This window comes from Betta splendens, chromosome 9 (assembly GCF_900634795.4).
Source record: "Betta splendens chromosome 9, fBetSpl5.4, whole genome shotgun sequence".
Classification (NCBI taxonomy): domain Eukaryota; kingdom Metazoa; phylum Chordata; class Actinopteri; order Anabantiformes; family Osphronemidae; genus Betta; species Betta splendens.
This window is the reverse complement of record NC_040889.2, coordinates 11957898-11974577: the sequence shown is the minus strand read 5'-3', so window position 1 is coordinate 11974577 and position 16680 is coordinate 11957898. Positions and strand designations below refer to the sequence as shown.

The window sequence follows — 16680 nt, the reverse complement described above, 5'->3', positions numbered from 1 at the left end:
ATCCAGCAACAATGCAGAGCTCTGGGGCGGTGTGCAGCGATTCGCCGGAGGCCTGACTTGTTTTGAGGTGCGGTGGGGGGTGGGGGCAGGGGAGCGGCATTATGGAGATCAGCTAATGCATGTAAAACACTGCATCCATCTCTCTTTTTTATTGGAACAAGTGCTAAAGAAAAAGTGTGCGGCACAATAGGGTCTGTGGAGCGCTACGCTTAACCCACCACACCTGGAGCACACAACGGGGGGTGAGAGTGAGTGGCAGCCCCCCCCATCCTTTGCCTCAGCCATCATCACCAGCGCTGCAGCACCTATCAATACGGGCTGTAAGGAGCTTGGGGGGGGGGCTCCCTGTATTCACGGCCTGACTATGATAAAGACGCACAGTGAGGAGCCATTCAAGAGCCCTGTGCCCATAATAGAGTCACTAATAGGTGCCTATTCAGCAAGGAAAGTGTTTTCTGGAGGAGAAAAAAAAGTTTTGGGGAAGCAACAATCACTCTGCTGCCTTGTGTATGTAAAATTTATGCAGTGCTCCACCCTCCGCTCTTTTCCAACTCTCGCTGCTGCCTTTTTTCCTTCTTTACTCTAAAGAGCGTCGCCGCTGAATAGACTACATGCATGGTTTGGAGTCTTCCTTTCATCCTTTCTCGGGCATAAATTGAATGGTCTGTTCTCAAGTGAGTCCAGTCCAGCGGCAGGAACACACTCAACGTCTTTTTCATCTCCTTTTACCCACTTTTCCACCTAAAATTGTGATCACAGGTGAACAGCTCTCACTTTATGACTCAGTTTTTCCTGTTTCCTGTCACATGCGTGAGCAAAGCAATGGAAGCAGTACAGACAGGACATCTGCATTTCTGTTCCTATTTCTATACAATTACACATTAAGTGTGTAAAGAGTTTATAAACAGATAATATCTGGACTCCAAATGTTTCTTAAATGCATCCATCCCCAGAAAGTGGGATGTGGACAATCTGGGCTGTAGTATAAGCTGGTCAATGGTTTGAATCTTTTCCAGTAGATCTAGTTGATGTCAGTGTCTGTACAGAAATGTATTCACATCTCATGCCACCGCCGCTGATAGCTGCTATGTTTGCTGCTATATTAGCCGCCCACCCCCTTGTCCTGGTCCCGAGGCACCAGGGGAGAAGACCTTTTGGGTGAGCTGACTAATCTTGAAATGCTGGAACCATATTGAAAAAGAGGGCATGAACTGAGAAGTTCTGGGAGCATATTGTGCTGCGTGTCAAAGGGCTTAGCTGACAGATTGATGAGATGAGGAAATAACGGAGCTAACCGGGGGGGCGGGGGGGAGAAGGGGGGTCGTTGGTGGTCGGAGATCTCAGCATGGCACGGCAACCGCGGGCTGGAGTCAGAGCAGCGGTCCCCCCAGGCCCACCGGGCAGAGCCGGCACAGGTCAGCACCCTTTGATTCTGGGTCCCGCAGCTGACAAAAGGCAGCACGCAGTGGGCAGGGCCGCGCTCCTTAGAACAGCATGAAAGCCCTTGTAATGGTATTTTTATGTGATTTCTAAAAGGCTTTGTCAGCTTTTCACTGCTGATGTATGTGTTTATTTGTGTGTGAGCATCTCCACCGTTGTCATCCAAGTTAGTCTGAGGGAGCCAAAAGCTGCTTTCCTCAGTATTTTACACTTAAAGGTGCTGCCTGTAGTGACGAACTGTCAGAAGGATCAGGTGTGTGTGTCTTCTCTTTGTTAGCCTCTCAGAGCCAGCCTCCGGGACACTGCTGCCAACTGAGACTAGTTCAGCATTTAGCAGCCAGAAGTGGGTGAAACCAGAAACAGATCTGGTTTAGATCCATTTGGATTTAGAATCTAAGCCAAACTCTCAGCTATGAAGGTAGAAACAATGCTTGAAACTTAAACCAGTTCCAAGCTACAAAAAAAACGCCATTTTCACTGACCCCCCCCCCCCCATTTAACGCATTTTCCTCCAGTGTCTTAGCAACTGTTGATGGGGCATCTGGATTTCCCACAGTGCACTGCAGAGCCCCCGCAGTGAGACCTCAACCAGCGGCTTGAGGAAGGGAGATGCAAAGGAGAGGTCCGGATCGTGCAGTGGTGGTGGTAGTGAGTTTTCTCAAGCTTTTTTGTGTCTCGGTTTTAGAGTATTGAAATAATCAGTCACGTCATTAGAGTCTGTGGAGTCTGTGACAGGATCAAAGATCAAATAAATGTTTAAAGGTGTTTTTTTGCATGGGTAGGTGGTCTGGTTGTGTCTCTGCTGTCAGTGTTTGGTTCCATCACCATGAAAACCACAGACGACTCCTCCTTTCATCACAACTTAGTTAATATTTCACTAGGAGTTTATTTTAGTTAATGTGCTGGGATCTAAGTTGAACTGTTTGGGGCACACACACCCTGCTGAAGTCAGATGTGTGGGATTGATAGGCCCCATTGTTTAAACAGAGCTTGCCACTATATGCCCTGTAACGTAATTAAGGCCAGCAGATTTACGCTGCCCAGAACCTGATCCTTGCGTCTGGACTCGGACTGAACAGCTCTGACCAGCTGGTCCTGCTTTTTGCTCTGGCCTCTGTCACTGTGTGGGAGTTTTATTAGCTTAAAAAATTTGTAGCAAACTTACAGTGTTTGTTAAGGAAACGTTACGAATGAGAGACTTGCAGCAGTTTTCACAGGCTAATTATTAACAGACACCTGCTATTTAGACAGACTGCATGTTCTCTCTACCGACAAATCTTCCCAGGAGACTGGAGGCACGTAGACCAACATGTAGGAGTCCAGACACCTTGCTCTGTCAGGAACTGAGTGGTGATGATATTTTGGCGTCAGCTATGACTAATCTGAACGGCTAGTTTTCACTGGACATGTCTGCTGTGGACAGACCAGGAGCCACGCAGCCTCGGTGGGACAGACCTTCCAGGAATCCTCTGGGACTCGTGGCTGGAAGCAGGCGTCCCCTCAGCACATGCACCTGGCTCCCTGACGGCCCCCGCTCCGCTCAGCGCACGCACAGGGTGAGTCCATCCGTGCCCACCCAGCCTCAAACCCGCAGAGCAGCTGAGCAGCCGGCTGCCGCCACTGCCCACCACGCCAATATCCCAAATGAAAGACACGTCAAACGCCGCTGAATGAGCCCCATGTAGAGAACACGAGAGAGGGGATCCGTAAGACTCGGGGCATCTGTCCACCTCTCTGACACTAATGAATGTTAAGTAGGTTAGCTGCTGGTGTGCCACTGTCCCAGCAGTCTTTGTGACCACCGGTGGCGGCGGGGCTGTGCCTTTGTCAGGGTGCGCCGAGCCCCCTGTGAGACGTCCAAAATGGCTGCACCACTTATTCCTGCACCAACAGTTACCATATTGATCCTCCTTGCTTGCAGATTAAAGTATAAAAGGATGTCTGTCCTGCCGGTGGGGGTCCCTACTGACTCCTGGAGCTCATTTAAGGGTCACGGAGCCCTTGTAGCCCCCTGACCCGAACCACAACGTGAACACACACAAACAGCAGTGCAGCTCAGGACAGAACCCGGGATGAACTCCATTAAACGGGATTGTTGGGATGCTCACATTCGTGGCTCATTATTGCTGACCCCAGGCTTTCTGTCTCTCAATCTGACTCCTCTCCTCCTGTGTCTCCGGGTCTAACCTGGCCCAAGGCATGCTGAGGTGGTCGCCCGCACCCCTTTGTTGGCTTGATTGTTTCAGAACTGGATCTCCTCATTCTGTTGTGTTGCCCTGCATTGTCGGGTTCCTGTGGTTTGCTTTAAAGTTTGGCCTCAGCCTTAGAAAGTGTGCAGCTCTTTTGTCTCGGGTTTTGAAAGCTAATCTCTCAGATGATGAATGTGCTGCTGTCACTGGCACTAGTCACAGAGTGTAGAAAAGTTGAAGGCTTTATTTGAATTCTTATTTTAGCAGCTCCATTCACACTACAACACATCTGTCCGCGTGTCCTTGGTGGTGACCTCACCAGGATGCTGCTCTGATCTCTGGGTCCCTGTTCAATGCCTGCTCCCTTAATGAAACGCTGATTAAATGCCTATTAATGTTCCCTGACTCACAGACAGGGTGTAATCAGGTGAAACGAAATTAATAAAACATCCAGCGTAGTGGATGGAGGAGAAATACGGGCTCCCCTGAGAAGGCCGGACAGATGGCGGCAGGAATCACCGGAGAGAGGAGAAAAGCCGAGTGGGAGAGGATAAGAGAGACCAGCCACCACTTTGGTGATTAGCTCCAAATTGGTAATTTGATCTCGGCTTTTCCACCTACTCATTATTGATAAGACGGACCATATTTGACCAAATTTCCCCCTGCCGGCTCAATCCGGCAGCACAGCACTTCCTGTCTCCTTGGGGTCTGCCAGCCCACGCCACAGTGGATCTGACAGGACGCACCTTCAGGTGGAGTTGGTGTGCAAAATGGGCCATACATGCTGTCAACACATTCTCGGCGTAAATGCCATCTGCCAGGAGTCTCCCTAATCGCATCATGAGAAGCGATCAGGGAAAGAGCAGCAGCAATCACTTTAGACAAACCTCTGTGGGATTAAGTGTTGTGTTTGTGACGATGGGTCAAATGGTGACATCAGAAGCGAGGTCGCTGATCGAGTTTGGTTGCAGCTAATAGAGCTCACGTTTGATTTTTACCCTGGTTTTACATGTGTTATTCCGTTTGTATCTAACTGCAGTTGTCACAAAGGTTGTGATTGATCTACTGATAAGGAAGGACACTAATGTTGCTATTGACTCATTGAGGATATTTTAGAGTTAACAGATGTTGCTGACTTTCACTAACCCATCTTTTATTCACTAAAACATTTCAGTGTGAACCCTTGTTGTCTTACTGATGTAAAAAGCATGATGGATCAGTGAAGTGAAGTCAAACTCAGTATTACCCTAGAAAGCCTTTATTGAACATGATGATGATGCTCTTTCCTAATTGCATTTTAAAAATGAGGGGTCCAGCCCACAGCCTCTTTATCCTCTGCTGTTTAGAAATGTACTTGATTTCACATTCACTGTGTAATTAGTAACAACAAGGTCACTGGGCCACAAGCACATGTGATTCACTCGGAAATTGGTTGTTGTTTCCCATCAGTTCATTATTCGGCTGCAATTAAGGCTCCTATTAAGTATGGAGGACTTACAGGGTATTCCTGGCATAATGTGTATAATCATACGTGATGTACAACAAATACAGCCTAAATGAAGTCAATAGACAAAGGCCATGGGACGGACCAGACCTCAGGCTGCCTTTTAGCGTCTCATGGTGCCAGTGAATGGCTTCGAGGGTCTGGCACAAGCTTGCAGAGGGCTTCACACCAGCGCACATGTATACACACATCAAGCTCCATTGTCCTCCCACCCTGAGAGCCTCTCTTTGCCCCTGTCACCCACTCTGCTCTGAGGTTAGAGCCCATGAATGGAGGGTGAGTCCTGGGAGGATCTGCTCTCCTGCTCCCTGGAGTGGACCAGCTCTGGAGCTGACTCTGGGCTTCTGGGAGCTGCCAGAGGCCGCAAAGAGAGATGGATGAGCTGCTGAGTTGACTGCTGCGCGTTGGCTGGTGATACGTCCCCGGTGATTGATGAGCTAACACGGTGCCCCCTGCTCCGGCGAGCCCCGGCCATCAGACCGCCGCGCTGTCCTGAAGAAGCGGCGTGTTAAAGGGGAAAAGGGGAAGTGAGAAGGAACAGACGCTGGGTAAAGTGAGCAGATGTTGGAGAGTGGCTGCGTGGGAGAGCAGACTCCATCACTGTCTGCTGTAGGACTTCAAACCACTGGTGGAGTTTCACAGCAACTCAGTGATCATGACAGAGGGGTTATTAATGCACTGCTGAGAGCCCTCTCACTGCGTGGGTTATGTTTGGCTTCAGCCATTGTTCACTGTGATCAGTCCCAACCTGAGTCCAATTGATCAGTTTTAAATGAACAGTCATTTAGTTCACGTGTTGATGCTTCTTCTTTTCTGTTTCTGTTGCAGAGTCCCGTTTATGTGTCCTTTGTCAGCAAGGCCATCCTGTGGGACAGAGGACTCTGTCACTACCCTGTGAGTGGATGTGAGAGATTATATAACGCTATGTTTATTATTAGTCTGCAGCTCAAAACGTAATGTTAATACATAAAAATACTGATCTTGATAAAATGATAAAATTCTGGGTAAAGTTAGTGAGCAAAACTCGTCCTATGAAGCTTTTCAGGAATGACTAAATGGCAGCAGCAGAGCTTCAGCTCTAATGAGCTCCAAAGAAACCCCACAAGAAACACACGCTCCCCCTTTTTGGTCTTTCTCTCGTCGAACACTCACAAGTATCTACCTCTCCCCTTCGCTCAAAAGCCCCAGTGAGTGGATGTGCCATAATTAACAGTGGGGTTGCCATGGGGACAGCACAGTTGTGTGGGCTGGCTTCCTGTCTTGGCCTCTGGTTAAACAAACAAGTAAAGTCAGCAGACAAAGGCGCTGGCTGGTCCTCACAGCCTCATTTACATTCTCCCCTGCCTTCAGCACTTCAGCGCTCCCAGCGAGGTCGCCGGGCCGCCTGGCATCGCCCGCCGCCGTGCTGCCTTTCTCCTGCTACGCCCCATAAATCGCCGGGGCATTGTTGTACAGCGACGCGACTTTTGCAACGAGAGGTGCCCCTTCATGAATAGGCAGGCGGTCGAGCCGGCCGCCGGCTTTATGTAGGCCTCAGTCGCCCAGGACACGAGCTGCAGGTCCGAACGCACAGGTGCCCAAACAAGCAGCTCAGAGATTAATACGGGTGTGCTTTAAAAGGTTTAAGGGTTTGCAAGGCTGACGCTAAAGTGTAGTAGTTAGAGGGAGGAATAGAAATAAAGTATCCTAACAGATTTAAGGCAGATTTAGGAACGCTGGTTGCACTGTAATGGAATCAGCTTTTCCCAACATTAACATTACTGGTTAAACATTTCTCCTTAATAATTATCCAAGTGGCTGCTGCTTTAGTAAATCATTATTTTAGCATTCATATATTTGTTATTGGGTCCAAGCCCAGCTGTGTGTGTGTGTTTATGGCACCTTTGCTGTGATTGGACTCCTCTCACATCGTGTTATCGCTTCAGCTCCAGTGGAGTCTGGCTTGTTTTGTGCCGGGGTGCTGTCATCCGGTGCTGTGCCCTGTTGTTTCAGGATGTGGGGGCTTCTTGGGAGGAGCTGTTGGGCCCTCTGGGGCTGCGTGGGCCCGTAAAGTGGACTCATTGTCTGACCGTCCAAAGTAGAAAGTTGCTCTGAATGTTAAGCTGCATCTGAGCCTGGCTTCTGACACGAGCTGATAATCAGATTTACTCCCCTGAATCCGCCGGACTCCACAATGCGCCCCAGTGTCGCCGGCCACCACCGGCCCCCTCGCCAGCATCCCGACCCTTCATCCCCCCCCCCCCCCCCAACAGCAAAGCTAATTACACCCCGCAGAAACACAAATCTCCATGATTTAAAAAGTGACTTTTTTTTCAGGGTTTAACCTTGTTAGGGCCTAAGCCTGGCTTTCTTGTGCGTGGCTTCTGTGAGGAATTCTCTGTTCGTGCAGACGCTCAGACATAGACACACTTCTGTCTCTGCTCGTCGCCGTCCGCCTGTCAGAGGGTTCACTCGGAGGCAGCGTAATTAAGCGCGCGCGCGCTCATCGCCGAGCACGCGTGTCTGTACCGCTGCACACGCAGGCCTGTCCCTGTGCAGGCCATCTGGGACTCTGACTAACTAATAGACTTCCTACGCTCATTGAGCCGCATTTGTTGTACATCTCAATCAGGGAGCTGTTGACCACAAACAGGCCTGTAATGACATTAGGCAGCTCTGGCTGTGTGAGGACAGCGTGTGGGTTGCCTGACGCCAGGAGGTCAGCCTGTTTCCTGGGGGCCTGCAGGGGCCCCAGAGGAGCCCACACAAGTGTTATGGGTGTCTACAGAAACTACAGTAGAAGCCACGGCTGGAGGCCCATCTGCCTGGGACATGATAAGCTAACAGTGATCACACAGTCTTATTTTCATTCATAAAGGAGAAGAATTATTTACAATTGTTTCAGCCTCATTATATCTTATGATATATTTTAATATAACAAACAAGTCAAAGGAAAGCGTGATTAAATGTGATGTCTCTTTATTTATGAATAATTTTTCTTTCGTCTTGTTAGCAGCCAACGTACTATTAGCCATTTTTTTCTGGCATTGTATTTTAATCACAGTATAGCATCAAAACAAATATAATGTGAAATACAATTGTGTGTGTGTTGAAAGGACACGCGTCCACGGTACATATGTACTGTACAGTGTATTCGCGTGTTCGCATTAGCTGAGCCTCTGCGTGGGATGTAATGGCACAGAAGTACGTTAAGGTTCGTGCCCCGACCTGTTCTGCAGAGGACCACAGCGCCGATGACAGCAGCCTCACAAAGCCCCCTCAGCCTCTCTGACAGGTAATGGGGAGGCCGTGGGGCAGGAGAAAATGCCCCTGCCCCACCTCTTGTTGTGCTCCTTCTACCTCACTTGTCCCTCTTTACATCACAAGAATGCAAATCTTTAAAGCCTCCAGATCTAAGAGACGGGGAATCAGTGGAGATGGTGCAGGGATTTCTAAAGCTGATCCTCCCTGTGTGAGCTGCAGACAGTAACCCCACCTCCCTCCGGCTGACAGTCTCCTGCTCCGTCATTGTACTCACAGATGTTGTACGCGTGGGTTTTCTGTTTGCTTTCATTGTGTGTTAAAAGGGTAAAGAGCTGAACTTCAAATGCCGTTTAAATCCAAGTTAAATAAAAGCACTGCGTCTGGGGTCATCTATTACGACTGTTTGCTCTGTAAAGGCCAGCGAGCATCTGATTGCGCCGTGGCTCCCGTCCATCCCTCTGCACTTTCAATATTGACTGTCCTGTCCCGCGTCCCACAGCGTCCTCTGAAGGGTTTTATCTTCTGTCCCCCTTCTTTAAAGGTGAGGCAGGTTGTGGGTGTAAGACAAGCTGCAGTTACTGTACGTAGTGAGTGTGTGTTTTAATCTGTCACCACAAGGGGGCAGTGGTGGCGTCGTGCATCCTTTGAATTCAATTTGTTTTAAACACAGTTTAGCAGAGGAGAAGCTTTTATAGTTAGATAGTAGCTCTTGAGCAAAATGCAAACACAATTGTTTTTGCAACAATTATTTTTTCATATATTATATTATCTCCATTTCTCCACATTTTTTATTACACTATTTAATTACTTTAATGTTTTTAAATGTAATTATTTTTATTACAGAAGCACAATAGTATTTGACATATCAACATGACTGGGACTGTTTTGCACCGTCAAGATATTATTTCTTTGTTTATTTCCCCCTAGGCTCACGTTCATCCCACCGATCGCACCTCACTGTGTCCACGCTTCTTATCCCACATGAAGGCTTGTCCAGGAGACTTCAGGCCTCCTTGTTTCCTCAGCTCCACGTTAAGGCCACAGCCTCCACCTCAGGGGACGACGACACACATCCTCCTGGCACCAAAGACCCAAACGCTGGAGGGTGAGGCTCATCAACCCCACACCTGGTGCTTTCACGCCACCAGTGCCACGAGGAGGAGGGCACTTTTCTTCCCCTCCTGCAGCAGCAGAGGTTGAGGCCACCAAGCTCGTCATTACCTCTTAATCTTCGTGGTTGTGTTTGGTTAAGTGCGAGAGCGGTGGAAGTGCCCACAGCGCCGCCCTCCTGGTGGCCCTCTGGTGGGAGTGAAAGGCCTGGGGCTCTGAGACCTGCAGCTCCTTTCAGAGCCCACTCTCTGATGTGAAGGCATTTTTCCCAGCACACACCTCAGCCCCACAGCAGGGCACTTCTTTCAGCAGGCTGGGGCGTGTGTGTGTGTGTGTGTGTGTGTGTGTGTGTGTGTGTGTGTGTGTGTGTGTGTGTGTGTGTGTGTGTGTGTGTGTGTGTGTCAGAGGAGGGGGGCATTTTCGGGGTCTAATACTAATTATTCTACCATATGGTCGACGGCTTCCTCACAATCGTCTTTAACACGGCTCCCTGAAGAAACGTGCGGGGCCCAACGCCGTGGCCTTGTCCTCTGACACATGTCATTCTTATTCACATGAGTGCACACACGCACACATTCACGTACACTTTCGTGTGTGTGTGTGTGTGTGTGTGTGTGCGCCAGATGGGAATGGCACCGTATTGTAAGAGGAAGCAGTGCAGAAATGTGCTCTCCAATGCCTTCTCTTTATCCCCCTGTGCTGACTCCTCTTGGCGGCGGGACCCCAGGAAACAAGAGCAGATTGTCCAATACCCCCCCCCCCCAACTTCCACACACAGCACACAGCCTCACAGTGGCCAACAAAAAAATAAGAGGAGAGCGAAAGGAAGGGGTGTACAAAGGCAAAGGGGGGGGGGGAGAAGGCGAAGGGGAAATGGGTGGTGCGATTTGTAGAAGTAATGAAGTGAAGATTTAAATGGAGAAAGAGATAATGATGAAAGCCAGGATGACTGAAACGCTGCTTTAGAAAGGTGGCTGAGTTTTTATCCCTTAAAATGAATAAACAAGGTTATAAGTCACCATCATGGGAACAAGTCTGTCCCAAACCACCACTGGAAAACAACCCAGGGACATTTCTAAAGCACTCGTTGCCCTCTGGACACCTGTCTCTCTGGTGATAAACACTCCCCTGCCCTCAGGTCTGATGACAAAGTGAATATTGAGTTGGGAAACAGGCAGCTGCTCCAGCGAGGCAATTTCTCGCTGCCTTTGTTAGCAGGCCGACCCACCCAGCAGGGAAACAAGTGTTTGTAGGCCTGAGGAAAGTGGGAACCAAAGTGTCATGAGCAGACTGTGGCAGCGTTCGAGCCCACAGAGTTGACTATTCACAGGCAGAATGGTGTCAAACCACACGGGCCAGTCTAGTCCAGCCCACATTTAAAGCCAGAGTTTGAAACGTTCTGCTTCACTCAAAGCAAATGTTTTGTTCTCGTCTCTTTTAAAGGGTGCTTCCATTTCGATCCAGAGAGAAGAGGTCGTGCAGTTCACAGCGCTCGCGTCAACGTAGGGCGACGCGCTGCTGTCGCTCCTCCCCGTCCTCCGCTCCCTGCGACACCGCCTCCATCCAGCAGCAGCAGCAGCAGCAGCCCAACGCCTCCCCGCCAGCGCAGCCTCCGCGCCCACTCTGGGCGACAGCAGAGCGGGTCCAGCACGGCGCCACCGTCCCCTCCTGGGCCTCGTCTCCCTTCAGAGGATAAACACGAGTCACCGGAGAAGGAGCGAGCGCCTCAGCCAGCGGTGGTGTCCATCGCAGAGTCCGCAGAGCGGGACGGGCCGCTGAACCTTGGGCCGGCTGGACCCGTGCGCTCAGAGACACCGGCCTCTGCTGTGTCACACGGCTCCCTCTCAGACTGGAGTCGCCCTCCCTCCAGCCTTTTCAGTCGGAGCACTGACCTCTCCAGTGGCAGGAGCAGTGTCCTGTCGGGTAAAACCACTGATGCAAACGTTGGGATTGGGCCGGTGCTGGTGCAGAACATGAGATTTATTGTTTTTTCTGTCCACCTGCAGCAGGTGTGACGGACACAGACCCTGAAGGCAGCGTTTGCCTCTCTCCCCTCCACCTGTCGTCAGTGATGGAGCTACCTCTGTCTGCCTCTCCAGCTGGACCCACCCCTCACGGGTCCACAACAAGCACCACCACCCATCCACCCTATGAGCCGGACTCACGTCAAACCAAGGCCTTCTCGCCTCGCCCAACTTCAAGCATCCAGTCACATTCACATAAACCCCTGAGCAGCAGCAGAAGCTCAAAACCAGCAGAGAAGCTCCCCCACGATGCGTCCACAGATCCCGCTCTCAACCTGTCTCTGCCCTCTGACCATGGCCTTGTCACACTGACTTTCACCCCCACCACCTGGTCGTCCTGCCCAAGTCCACAAAGGAGCACTCCCCCTTCCCCTCCCCTGAGTGGCCTGGAGTCTCAGCGTTGGCCCGTGCTGCCGCCCATCTCTCCAGTCAGAGGTGAGAAATGATTCGTGGCGGCCACATATGGATCGTTCACAGCCTCCTCCCTCCGCAGTGCTGGCTGGACATACACCGTTAAACAAAGACACTGGGCCAGACAGAGGAATCAAAGCCTGCTCCACAGTGGGGCGTTAAGACGCCGCTGCCCCCATCCACGCACTGTGAAAACATCGCTGTCACCCTGTTTTTCCCACCTCCTCCCACCGCATAATAAATAATGCAGAAAGCTTTTATTTTTCTTCAAAATCACCAATAGAAAGGAGAGCTTTTGATGAAAAGCTGGTACCGTTTGATTCCCTGTTCAAAGGCGTGAGGCCCCAACAATGGGAGCCGGGGTCCCTACCTCGTGTGCCGTGCCCCTCAGCTTGGGCTCCCTCGTGCTCCTGCCTTTCACTGAGCTCTGAGAGGGAGACGTGCAGCCGATGGTCATAAATCCACGCTGACCGCCGCTCGCTGACGGCTCGACACTGAGCAGCGCCGCTACAATAGAATACCTCTGTGGCTTTCCTGCGGTTGCTAATTTACCGTTCCCAATGGGGATAAAGAACCGGGCCACTGACATCTGACTCCTTCAGGAACTTTATGAAAGGAAGGAAACAATGTGGAAATTGTGCAGGGATTTTCTCTTTGCTATCAGACTCGTCTACTGTTCTCCGTGTGGCGCTGTGCGGCGAGGAGGGGGAGCCCGCGCCGCATCGGACCCCGCTGTTCCCTTCACGGCAGGCGCAGAGCGAGGGGCCGCGTCCATTTCGTCAACGTGGCCTCGGTGGGATTAAGAGTTGCCCTGGTTAATTACAAGTTGAGCCGTTGTTTCGGTAATGACCGCGTTCAGTTGAGACGCCGTTGGATCAGTTTGACTGACGCTGGTTTCCAGTTCTGGGACTGTTTGAACAAAGCACTAATGAGTGTTGGTGTCATTAGGGCCACTGTGTTGACGAGGCGTTGACCGGCCTGACAAGTCAAATACAATGAGCAGCACCTGCAATCCCACTGTTTACCTGTCCACCAGTGAACTGCTGAACGTTGTCTTTGCATCTGTTTGATCTGATGCAGAGCCTGAAGTTCATGTGGTCCAACACCCGTGGTAGTGGCTTCTAATCCTGAGGCATATATACAGTTTACTGTAAATGATGGTTGGAGCCTTTTCATCCACTTCTGCCCTTTTGAGCCCCACCGTGACTTTCTCAGCCCTCCGTCAACCCCTATGATGACCCTGAGCTGACCTGTTTTGAGCGACGTGCCCAGTGTATAACTGTCCCTGACAAAGGAGGAGGGCACTGGCCTGGCCTCTCCACTCGGGGCCTCGACCAGGAGAGGAGGGCCAAGGCCACACAGAGAAGGCCTTGTCTGGCTTTAACCCCCCCCCCCCTCATCCCGCTGCTACTTTTAACCTCTCGGCAAAATTCGCCCCGACTTAGCGTAGCCTTCTCCGGCTGAGAATGACAGCGGAGTTGACAGCAGCAGCAAGCTGAAGTGTGGAGTCAAGTCCTTCCATTGTCTCTGTGAGCAGAGCGCCGAGCCGCTTCAGGGGCACAATGGTGCGATGGTGTTCACATGCTCGACTCTGTGCAGGACGGGAATAAATGTACACATGAAGCCACCTCAAACACCTTTTCCTCTTAGAGCCTCTGTATATATTATCCTTTTGTCCGGGCCGAGCTGAGTTTCTATTGTGAGAAAAGCCTTGACAAGCGTCTTTCAGCACAGCCAGCCTCACCACACAGCGAACGGGTTCATTCCCTAATCCTTTGATTTCCAAATGAGGCAAAGCAAAACAGTGTTGTCTTGATGGTTAGAGAGGAGGAAAGTAATTAGCGATTAGCCTGACAGCTTCCGATGCTTTTGGGGCTTAAAGGCAGCGTTTTTGACTCTGTTCATTGAATGAGAAGAGCTTTTAGCCCTAAGGTCCAACTTCAGGCCTTCTGCACCTCAGGGCTTCACCCTTGGAGGTCCTGGGCTCGTTCTAAGCTCAAATTATATTACACTCGACAGTACTTATACACAGTACAAATGCATTGTAGTTATTGTTCATTTTAAATCTTTAAATATCTGTGCAAAATGAAAGTAAAATGCAAACCCCCAAATAATCCTCCCCATCATCTTGTTTTATTATACGCCCACTCTCTGGTGCAGGACGCTGCGGCACAGCAGCATCACGCTACTCTGAACTAAGCTGCACGCAGTCTCACGTGTTCGATGAACTGGAGGCCATCGCTCCCCTGTCCACTTCCTGTCTGTCGCTAGACGAGGCCTCAGACTCATCGGGCACGTCTTCACCTGACTCAGGTACAGTATGGACTCACAGACACTCACACCCTAATGCACTGTCATCAATGAAGCCTAATTACCATTTTAGAATATTATGTCTGAAGCAGGTTGAACCTTGTTTGTTATTATACTTAGACTTACTCTGGGACTGCTGCCTTGACACAGGCAGGGGCTCATCTAAGGCCGAGTAAGTGTGCGTGCGTACGCGCGCGACAATGTGTCTGCTGCAGAGATGAAGACGTCCTCCACCTCCCTCAGAGCCCGCTAATCCCAACAAGGTGTTTAACCTGCTTGCTCGAGCCGAACCTCTGTCTGACCCCTGTGACCTTTGCCCTGAGGACGTGGACAGATCAGGGTGGTTGCTGCCACAGCAACAGCCGTGTGATAAAATCAACTCGGAGCTAAAAAGCCCACTGCTCTGCCAAATGGGAGGAGATTTTAATCGGGCTGATTGAAGCACAATTTACATCTGTATAGAATGTGGCCGGGCTTCTTTTATAAAATGCAGATATTTTATCTGACTTTAACACAGAGTGGATGGAATTAAAAACGGTATTTCACTGTTATTTACATATGAGGAAAACATTTAAACAGACCTTGCAAGCGGTGTTAAAGAGAAGATATGGTCAGGTTTTGGTTCAGTTTGTCTTTTTGTGTTTATTTCTATTGTTGAATCTAAGTCCTAAAAAGGTTGCTTTGAATTCTCTGATCCCAGTTAACATGAGACTAACAGCCATCCCACAAGGACACAAAAATATGAGGCCTGACATAAACTAATATACCAACAGAAAATAAAGCCTTGCTGTGAAACAATCTGAACTGTTTGCTATAAAAGGCCTGAGACTAGACTTGAACATGTGTGTTTTAGTTAGGGGACGTGAAGCCATTAGCATTCCATCCCAGCGTGCCTGACGACTTAATAACTAGATTAGCCGTTTGTTATCTGACCGTGTTTGCTGAGTGTCTTTTAAATCTGCGGCTACTTTTGGCTAATGATGAACTAATACCTATGTGTGGTTGTAACATAACGTTCCAGCCAGAGTCATCCCAGGGATTTCCTCCCAACGACTCCTGGCTTTATCTGCTGAGGCAACAGTTCCTTTTTCTCACCTGTGGGATTACTTTACCTGCATCGGTTTGACTTCCAAACTGAAACTATGTGGCGCAGGCCGGACACCAACTGAAAGCCTTCGACCTGTGGGAGCTTTAGTGATGTAAAGGGGTCGTGGAGGCTTTCCTCGAGCTTGTTGGGGCAGAGAGTGCGTGTAGGTGTGTATTGCAGCGGTATCTGCAGCCGAGCGTGCTGTGTGAAATCCCCAGCTCCAGGTCCAGCGTGGCTCGGGGATTTGCATTGGCACAGGGCCACGCTGTCACTGATCCGCTTTTAATTGGGTGTGACGATAAGGCCTTTGGGAGTGGGCCGTGGTGGAGGCGAGGAGGCAGGGACTTTTAGAGTCAACCTGAGTCATTACTTTGTAAGTGTTTCTGGATAAGAAATCATTACACATTGATTTAAACTTCAAACACTCTTCTTTCACAATTAAACTGGTTCTAGGTCTGCCCTGAAAAACAAAGAAAGCTCAGTTGATGGGAGCACATTGGCCTGTGATATGTACTATATATGTCAACGGTAGGTTTCTCATCTATGCTGCTTCACCTACAGGTTCAATCAACCCCCAGTCAAACAAGGTGTCAGCTCTCACAAACCTGAGCTGAAACAACAAAGCACAGTATCAAACTTGTGCTTCTCTAGTCCTGATATTTACTGCAATTCGGCAGTATATTTTTTGTAATTACTTCACTAGTACACTGATTTTACTTTGCTTATTTGTCTTTGGGGGTTTAGAAATACAGAAATCCATAAATAGTGGAACTAAGACGGTAGAATTTTGTTTTACACGTTTACAGTTATGAAAAATACTGTTTTGTGTCTGGAAAGAAAATGGAATAACTAGTTTGACTTCCTGCAGTTACAGGGCAATTAGTTTTGTTCCTCAGATCACTTACATGCAAATGTAAACCTGTTGGCAGAACAAGTTGTTGTTGGTCGTCCGCTGTCACTATTTCAGCTTTTATGGTCTCTCTCCCTGCAGCGCTGTCTCCGGGCCTGGCGGCGCTGACCGTGGGCTGCGACTCAGGGAACCTGGGTTCACTGTCCCGGGTTCAGCTGCTCCTGCTGGACAGAGCAGAGCCTGAGACCCTGCAGAGCGCCGGCAGCTTTGAGGAGAACTGGGACGAGCTTAGCTGGAGTTCGGCAGGTATAAAGTAAAGTCAGAGTTATGAGGGGAATAAATGCACCCAACACTATGACCGGTTCAATACTAAAAATATAAAATTCCAGATGTTTGTTTAATGTTTAATTTCCCTTTAGACATTCATCAGCGCAACAATAGGTTTGTGCTGGCTGGGATCAAGTTGAGTGTGACTGGCAAGCAATCTCAGTTTAATCAATTTAATCCTCCCG

The 16680-nt window shown here is 49.7% G+C and overlaps 1 protein-coding gene across 7 annotated transcripts in view; it reads left to right on the top strand.

Moving 5' to 3' along the window:
• The window catches only part of LOC114861695 (uncharacterized), a 37458-nt gene that overhangs the window by 3475 nt on the left and 17303 nt on the right, over positions 1 to 16680 (top strand). For 2 of the 7 annotated variants that reach the window (XR_008695775.1, XR_008695776.1), the window contains exons 1-7: positions 1359 to 2996; positions 5962 to 6027; positions 9304 to 9481; positions 10930 to 11409; positions 11493 to 11945; positions 14082 to 14234; positions 16310 to 16474. Coding sequence is in view for 5 of the 7 variants with exons in the window: in XM_055512129.1 (XP_055368104.1) it covers positions 2847 to 2996; positions 5962 to 6027; positions 9304 to 9481; positions 10930 to 11409; positions 11493 to 11945; positions 14082 to 14234; positions 16310 to 16474 (1645 nt within the window). In the remaining 2 variants the exon portion in view is untranslated. Of the gene's footprint in view, positions 1 to 1351; positions 2997 to 5961; positions 6028 to 9303; positions 9482 to 10929; positions 11410 to 11492; positions 11946 to 14081; positions 14235 to 16309; positions 16475 to 16680 lie in introns of those variants that run through there. The other 5 variants (XM_055512132.1, XM_055512130.1, XM_055512129.1 and 2 more) reach the window with 5 other exon arrangements.